The sequence below is a fragment of the Buteo buteo genome, chromosome 25 (genome assembly GCF_964188355.1).
Source record: "Buteo buteo chromosome 25, bButBut1.hap1.1, whole genome shotgun sequence".
NCBI lineage: Eukaryota > Metazoa > Chordata > Aves > Accipitriformes > Accipitridae > Buteo > Buteo buteo.
This window is the reverse complement of record NC_134195.1, coordinates 2001503-2009917: the sequence shown is the minus strand read 5'-3', so window position 1 is coordinate 2009917 and position 8415 is coordinate 2001503. Positions and strand designations below refer to the sequence as shown.

At 57.3% G+C, this 8415-nt stretch overlaps 1 protein-coding gene across 1 annotated transcript in view; it reads right to left on the bottom strand.

Moving 5' to 3' along the window:
* Nucleotides 1–7117: 7117 nt before the first annotated feature.
* Nucleotides 7118–8415, bottom strand: part of SOX1 (SRY-box transcription factor 1) — a 4042-nt gene continuing 2744 nt past the window's right edge. The window contains exon 2 of the mRNA XM_075057214.1: nucleotides 7118–8410. Within this exon, the coding sequence (XP_074913315.1) occupies nucleotides 7439–8410 (972 nt within the window). The 3' untranslated portion in view covers nucleotides 7118–7438. The remainder of the gene's footprint in view (nucleotides 8411–8415) is intronic.

The window sequence follows — 8415 nt, the reverse complement described above, 5'->3', positions numbered from 1 at the left end:
TGTGTTTGCAGCTCCAAGCCTGAAGAGCCTCTTACTTCATTCTGCTAATCTGATTAGGATTGAACTATCCTCTGTCCAACAGTTTTAGCAAGACAATCTTCCCATACACTTCTTCTGCATTGGAGTAAAAAAAAAAAAAAAAAAAAAAGCTGAATTCAATACTTCTGAAATTTGTGCCAGACAATTTTGGGGTAGGAAATAAACATCTCCCTACTTCCCCCGCACCCCTCCCGCACCCTTCCCTCCTCCCCATGGGTAAATTATACTGCCCAAAATGTATGGTGCCTTTGTTCACTGCTAGTTCCTAGTTGCTATGGAGTTTTACGCCTTGGTAAACTATATTTCACCTCCTCCCGGTGAAAGCTATTCTTTTCCTAAATGCACACTTTGCAGACTCCGGTCCGTCCCCCCCGTGTCGGCTACACTTCCCCAGCCCACGCTGGTCTGCCCCGGGCTGAAGCCGCGTTTTCCCACTCCTTGGAGCTCAGCTCACCCTCTAGCACTTGCCCAATTGTTTGACCACCGCCAGATGCTCTCCTGCTTCTCCTCGGTTTCATTGTGTCCTCCCCTCCCTTTTTTTTTTTTTTTTTTTTTTAAGTTTTCTGAAGGAGAGTCCCTCTATCTGAGAGCCGCAGTTAACCGTGGCACACGTCTTCTCCAAATCAATGAGAGGTGCCGGGGCTGAAAGCGTGGACAATGGGATTTCACCGAGCATGAAGCATCTTACCCCCAAACCCGTCCTGACAGGCCATGCTAAAGCACTTGAATGACTTTCTTGAAACGAGACCTTTCTGAGGGCTCCTCCCTTCAGGGAATTACACCCTCCAGGAAAGATAGGCATGAAACTGCACGGGGGCACCCCAAGGCTTTGTAAATAGGACGCGGGGGATTCTTTGTCGCAAGGCCCCGCTGCTTCCACCCCAAAGCCAGGGCCCAGCACGCTTTCCCTGGGCCGCTGCTCCTCACTCCACCCCAGCTCCGGGCGGTTTAAAGGATGGAGTTTTCTCTGGCCCTTTCCCTTGGGTACCTCCAGACGTTTTTGACGGCACATACAGCAGTGCAACTCAGTTCAGCCGGCTCCTACTGACTTCTGGCATATCTTACAGAGGCATTGCTAGAGCTGTCCCGGTTTTAGGCACGAGGACTAGGAAGGACATCCAGGTCGCCTGCTAGCACCCCGTACCACCTCGGGCACGCGGCCACGGGCGCAGGCCCCGTACACCGCACTGCTGTAACAGCAAAGTCTCCAAACTTCAGTTTGCCGACCTTCGCTTTTGCAAAGTTTCCTCCAACAGTGGAATGGCTGACCGCGTCTGAAAGGGTTTTCCCTTCAACCTCTGCTAACAAAAGCCTCCCATTACATCTGTACCTGCTGGTCCCTGTGCCCTCGGCTCCTTCGCCCTCCCCGTCGGGGCTGCCCCCGTCTCACGGCTCCTCCTGACATGACTCCGCAGCAGCAGGCGCAGGCAGGCATGGCCCCGCCAGCCCCCTATGCATAATCCCTGCTTTCCCTGCGGGGGTCAGCTCCCACCGCTCCCCCACTCCCTTTGCTGCAACCGTCCCCATTTACACCAGCCATCCTCCCCTCCGTGCCCGGCTCAGAGCTCTGCAAGACCCCGTCCCGCCAGGTTTTGCCTCTCTTTTGGCCTTGCCTCTCCAGAAGTGACTTTTCAGCCAAGCCAAGCTTTGCTGTCCAGCTCCTCTCCTCCCCAGCCGTGCAAAACCACTTGCCCCAGTCCTCAGTGTCCCCCCCACCCCCCCCAAAGCAGCATCCGCCCCCAACCTCAACACCAACCGACGGGGACTTGCTTCATTTTGACCTCAACCTCCTGGTCCCTGCCTGCCCCCCCCCACGCCGATGCCCACCCAGGCCCATCTCCTTTGGGTCCCCTTTGGCTTGGACGACATACACACAGGGTGCTCGGTGTTGGGGGGGGGGCAGCTCCTCGCTTTGGGGGGAAGAAGAGGAGCCAAAATGCGGCGAGGTGGAAGGACTGCTCCCTTCTTCCCCCCCCCCCCAAAAAAATAGTTAGCGTGTGTCGTCATGTGTTTCCCCCTGCCCGTGCAGTGGGGGTGTGCGTGGGGGTGTGTGTGTGTATGTGTGTGTGTGTGCCCCCCCTCCCGCCCCCGGTAGCCGTGCAGCAGATGGCCTGCGGTCCGGGGGGGGGCAGCTGAACGCGTGAGTGGTCCCAGCCCGGGAGGGTCCCGCGTGGAGTTCAAGAAAAGCCTTTCCCGGCTGACAGCAACACGCTTGTTTTTCCCAACTATCTCGACCCGGCCCCCCCCCCCAACTCTCATCCCTGGATATCCCTCCCCCCTTTACCTTCCCCCCCAACCCCGCTCGTCGGTGCGGGACCAGAACGGGGGGGGAACCTTCCCTTCCCACCCCCTGACCCCCCCCCAAGACCCCCCCCCAGGCTGTGGCGTCTCCCTTCACCCCCCCCCAGCTCCCCCCTCCGGGAAGGGCTCTGCTTTCGCCGGCTGCCCGGCCGTCGGTGTTCCACCGGGTGATTGTAAACGGGTTTGACTGGCCGTTGATCTCGGGGTCAGGGCTCTCCTCGCTAATCCCTCGCTCTCCAAACACCGGCCCCCCCCTTCCTCCTCCTCCTCCTCCTCCTCCCTCCCTCTCTCCCTCACCCTCCTCCCCTCCTTCCACCCCCGTCTTCCTCTTGCATCATTCATCCCAATCAACCCCCCCCGCGCACTCACCCGGACCCCCAGACCCCCAGACAGACCGACAGACAGACAGACAGACACACTCGGACGCTGTCGTGTCCCCCCCCCACGGGGCTGCCCCTTCCCGGCGCTCCCCCCCCACGTGTTGCTGAACGAGGGAGGGAAAGGCAGAGCCGGTGTCTGCTGGGGGGGGGGGGGGGGGGCAGAAAAAGGGCCCCGGGGGGGGATCGGTGGGTCCCCGGGAAAGGCGGGGGTGGGAGAGGGTCGGCCCCCGGCCCGGCAGGGTATCCCCCCCCCGGCTAACACCTCCAACCCGCGGGCAGCTCCCGTGTAGTAGCCGAGTTTTACTCTACAGCCAAGCTCAGATTAGCTCTTTCGTTCGGTTTTTGCGGCGGGGGGGGGGTGTTTTGTGGTTTTTTAAATTTTTTTTTTTTTCCCTTCCGTGGCAGTTCACGCAGGATAATAACAAGCTGTAAGGGCGGCAGGCGTTCAGGTGCCTCCCGCCTGATGCTGCCTGTGTGGGGTGCAGCTGGGAGAGGGGGATCCTCCCCCAGCCCCCCCCCCAGCCCTGCAAGGGGCATTTCGGGGGGCTTCTGCCCCCCCCCCCCGAGCGCCTTGGGGCTGCGTCCTCACGCCCCCCCTGCGCAGATTTCTGGAGCCTGTCCCGCTTTTTTATCTTCGGGGGCAATTTCATGCCCCCCCCCCTGCCCCCGTTCCGTTGCTCCCAGAGGCGCGGAGCCGTCCCGTCGATGCCCCCCCCCGGGGTTTGCTGCGGTGTGACTCCGGTTGAAGGCGCGGAGGAGTGGAGCTGGAGGGAACGGCTTTTCCCCGGGGCCCAGCACCACTCCTACGAGCTCAGCGAGCCACGCACGGCAAAAAGGAGGGAGGTGGGGAAGGAGGGAAAAAAAAAAAAAGGGAAGAAAAGTGAAAAAAAAAAAAAAGAGAGAATCGTTGGGAAAAGAGCTGTGGAGTCCAGGCCAAGTTTGCGTTTGGCTCGAAGTTTGGAGCGGATCAAACCTGTTATCGCACTGTGCCTCCTGTCCTCCTGGCTCCTCTGCCACCGCCCCCCGCCCGGGGCACAGGGACCCGCCGGCACAGCGCTGGCCGGGGGGGGGACCGAGGGGGGGCCGCGATCCGGCTCCCGGGGGACCCTCAGCCCCAGCCCCCCAGGCTCCACGCAGAGAGGGCACCTCTGCCCAGCTCCCCTTCGCCTTACGCCCTGGATTTTCCTTCCTTTTACTGAAAAAGATATTTTATTTTTTTTTAAGTCTTCCACATAGGTGATTTTAATAGCTCTGTCAATCACGTTATAGGAGGAACATTTCATACAATTTTAGATGTAATGTACTTAAACCATAAATCGCTTAAACCTATTCTTAGTTTCGCATATTCAATTATTCTCTTATATATAACCCGCACTGCAAAAAGCCCGGAGACCGAATTATTTTACTGTACCTAAACCCAACTCGCCTGCCTAGCAAAGTTGTCCTAACTTTGTTTGCCCACCCAAACGTGAAGTTTAACTCAAATTAAACTAAACCGCCAAACCAGTAAACCACGAACAGGAAAAAATTCTTCCTTATGGTGTTTGGGGGGTTTGGTTGGGGTTTTTTTGGGGGAGGGGGGACGGACATTCGCAGAAGGGATTGTATTTCTTTGAAAGGCGGGCTGAGAATATTCGCAGCTTATTTGAATATAGCCGAGATTGGGTCTGTTTAATCCCCTTGTGTTGAAAGTGCAGGTATTCCTATTATTCTAGGCACAACGCCATTGAGCCGCTAAATTGTGAGGGGAGGAGGGAAACCTCGTTAAAAGGAGCTCATTTAGAGAGTCGTAATATTTCTCTTTTAGGCGCTCCCCCCTCGTATTTCTGTTGTTTGCCCGCGTACAGATGTTTATTTGCTTTTCTCCCTTGGTCGCCCCAACGCGCCCGTTGCATCAGTTGCGCTCAGCAATACAGGACCGTCTCGCCGGGTTTTTTTTCTCTTCTGCATTGTCAGTAAATGTGATTTTCAATAGCTCTGACCCTTAAAGAAAAGGCACGTAACAAGGTTGCATCAGATGTATACGCGTCTGCATGTGCACACGTACACACACACACACACACACACACACACTACTCCTCGGTGGTGATGCTCTCCGGAGCGTGTAGAGATCTGTAGGAGCCCGTACGCACCCTATGGATAACGCGTTCCGAGAAACAGTTCAACAGGTATTCAGCTTATTCCGCGTATTTAAAGATACGCCCGTTCCTATATTAAGTCACGTATAGGGACCCTGCTTGCCCGGAGGCAGCCACGGCCACAGGAGGTTTCTCGCAGGTTCCTGCTCCCTGCGTGTCCAGTTTGCCCGTGGAGCCTCCCCAAACGCTGCCCGCCCCCACCTCCCTTCCAAAAGGCTCGGAGAGCTGCAAAAAAATAAATTGGAGAGGGAGGAGGGGGGGGGGGGGGGTGGATTTGGGTCTGAAATCAATAGACAGCCTCCGTGACAGTTTGGCGTTCGTTTGCGCGGTTTAAAGAAGGCGATCGGAATGACTCCGCGGAGTTCTGTGTGGCCACGGACACGCAGAAACCGGGTGGTAAATTAGCGCAACCTCTAACACGGCCCGAACCCGCTTCCCCGCTCCCCCCCGGACGGAGGGCTCTTTCCCAGCGGTAAAAGAGGGTTTAACACCCCCCCCCAGCCCCCTGCGACCACCACTGCCGCACGGGGAGTGAAAAGTATTTTTTTTTTTTCTCCTTTTGTTTAAGCAGTTATGACGAATGCAAAAATGTATTTGCTACAGTGTGAGATCTAAACACAACGCTCAGCGCTGTTGTTACTCCCGGACGAAGTTTACAGCAAACTTTGAATTCCCGCATATCGAAAGGCACCGATCAACAGCTGGGGGGTGGGGGGGGAAATAAAAAAAATTTAAAAATTGAAAAAATCAAATCTCAAAGCATCGAAACAACCTTTGGCAATGACCAGGCGCCCATCGTCGTGCTCGACAGCTTTCGGCCCGGCCGCCGCAGCCGGCCCGGGGATGGAGCGTGTGTCCCCGGCGCCCCCCCTGTGCCCCCCCCGGGACGGGCTGCGGGGCCGGGGCCGCTCCTCGGCCCGGGGGTTTAGGGGTCGTTTTTCTCTTCGGGACGCTCAAACCGAAGCGCTTTCGCTTTTCATGGTGTTCATTAGAGGGGAAGCGGGGAGCTGGCACCTTTCGCGTCCCCGTCGTTCCCCCCCCCGGGGAGGTCGGTGCCCCCCGGGGACTCCCGGGGGGGGGCAGAAACGGCCCCGGGCGAGGTCGGGACCCCCGGCCCAGGCCCAGAGCCCGCAGAAGGAAGGTTCAGGGCTAGGAAGAGCGGTGCAGCGAGCCGCCTTCCCTCGCAATACGGAACGAAAAGAAATTCACCGGCTGCCCCCCCCCCCCCCCCCACCGATTTACAGGGACCGGGAGACACCGACGCCCGCGGCGGGATTGCACTTCACGCCGTTTGCCGCTCCCGGTTTAAAACCTTCTCCCCATATTCGAGGTTTACCTGCTGTACGTCCAGGCGTACCACGGTAATAAACGCAACGGTGTTCTCCGGTTAGGTTTTGGGGGGTTGTTTTGGTTTTAAAAAAAAAAAAATTTAAAAAAAAATAACAGGTGACTTGTTCCGCTTTGAAATTTATTTAACTCAAAATTGAACGCATCCTTAGGATTTCTGTTTAGCAGAAAGGCTTTTTAGTAAACTATGTACACAATCTGAATTCCCTCGTAACGCCTAAATAAAAATTATTTCACAATGCATTTACAAGAAATGATACAAAAAGAAAACAAAACCAAAGAGAAAAGAAAGAAACAAAAAAATATCCAGATACAATAAAGTTTTACAAAACCCGGAAACAAAACCATTGCAGCCTCCAAAAGAAAAGAAAAAAGTTTTATAAATAAAGAAACAAATAACAAAAAAACCAACCCAAACAAAAAAAAATAACCCAAAACGCGAGAACATCTACAAAAAACTTTTAAGTGTTGTTTTGGGTTTGCCTTAGTACATGAGTAATAAATGAGAACTGTTTCCCCATCAACCTCGAGTTAATTAGGCAATAAAAAGCCTTCGCAAGAAGCGATCCGTGACTGAAATCGCAGCGGTTCCGCGCGGGCTAAAAGTTGGCATCGCCTACAACTTTGTGTGGCTATTATTGATATTTTTTTGTCTTTTCGCCGTCGTTTCCCGCCCCCCCCCCCCACTTTCTCTTTCCCCCTCTCTCTCCCCCCCCTCTTTTGCAAATAAACGCTCTATGTCTCTTGGGTGAATGATAAATACTGTACAAAAAGTCTCGATAAAACACAGAAGTTCAGTCTAAAACTAGTTTCATAAACTAGTCCTTCTAAAAAAAAAAAGGTAAGTAAAGCAACCGTTACCTTTTTTCTCTCTCGTTATTATTATTATTATTTATTATTATTATTACAAGAACATCAAAACATTTCTTTTTCTGTACAAAAAGGAAGGAAGAAAGAAAAATAGAATTAAAAAAAACAACCAAAAAAAAAAAGAAAAGGGAGAGGCGGGGGAGGGAAGGGGAGCAGGGGGCCAAAAAATAAGAGGCGGGGGGGGTTGTTGATGGTGGTGGTGGTGGGGTGGGAAGCCGGGAGCGGGGCCGGGCGGCCGGGGGCTGAGCGTGCGGTGGCAGCGGCGGGGCGCGCAGTCCTGCGGGGCCGGGGCCGGTGGCGGGGCCGGTGGCGGGGCCGGTGCCCGCTCCCGCCGCCGGGGCCGGGGCCGGGGCCGGTACCGGCTCAGATGTGCGTCAAGGGGACGGTGCCGTTGACCCCCGTGCTGGCGCTCTGGTAGTGCTGGGGCAGGGAGTGGAGGCGGCTCTGGGCGGCCGCCGGGTCGCCGCCTTCCCCCGCCGGTAAGTACATGCTGATCATCTCCCGCAGGTCCCCGGGGCACGGGGCCCGCGAGTGCGAGGTGACGGGCGGGCTGACGCTGGGCTCCGACTTGACGAGCGAGCCCAGGGCGCCCAGCGCGCCCGAGGAAGCGGCCGCCGCCGCCGCCGCCGCCGCCGCCGCCGCCGCCGCCGAGTTCTGGTGGGGCTGGGAGCCGTAGGGCAAGGCGCCGTAGCCCGAGGGCGAAGCGCTCACGTAGCCCTGCGAGTTGGAGATGGGGCTGTACTGCAGGGCGCCCATGTCGTAGCGGTGCACGGGCTGCGGGTTGTGCGGGTGGTGCGGGTGGTGGGGGTGCGGGTGGTGCGGGTGCCCCCCGCCGCCCGGGTGCTGGCCGTAGGCGAGCTGAGCCTCCTGCATCATCGCCGCCGCCGCCGCCGCCGCCGCCACCGAGCCCGGGTAGGCGCCGTTGGCCCAGCCGTTCATGTGCGCGTAGCCGCCGCCGGCCGCGCCGCCGGGGCTCTCCAGGCGCTGCCCGACGCCGCCGGGGCTGACGCCGACCCCCATGCCCACGCCGACGCCGGGGGGGCCTCCGGCGGCCGAGCCGGCGCCCAGCAGCCCCCCGGCCAGCGAGTACTTGTCCTTCTTGAGCAGGGTCTTGGTCTTCCGCCGGGGCCGGTATTTATAATCCGGGTGCTCCTTCATGTGCAGCGCCCGCAGCCGCTTCGCCTCGTCGATGAAGGGTCTCTTCTCGGCCTCCGACATGACCTTCCACTCGGCCCCCAGGCGCTTGCTGATCTCCGAGTTGTGCATTTTGGGGTTCTCCTGGGCCATCTTCCGCCGCTGGCCCCGCGACCACACCATGAAGGCGTTCATGGGTCTCTTGA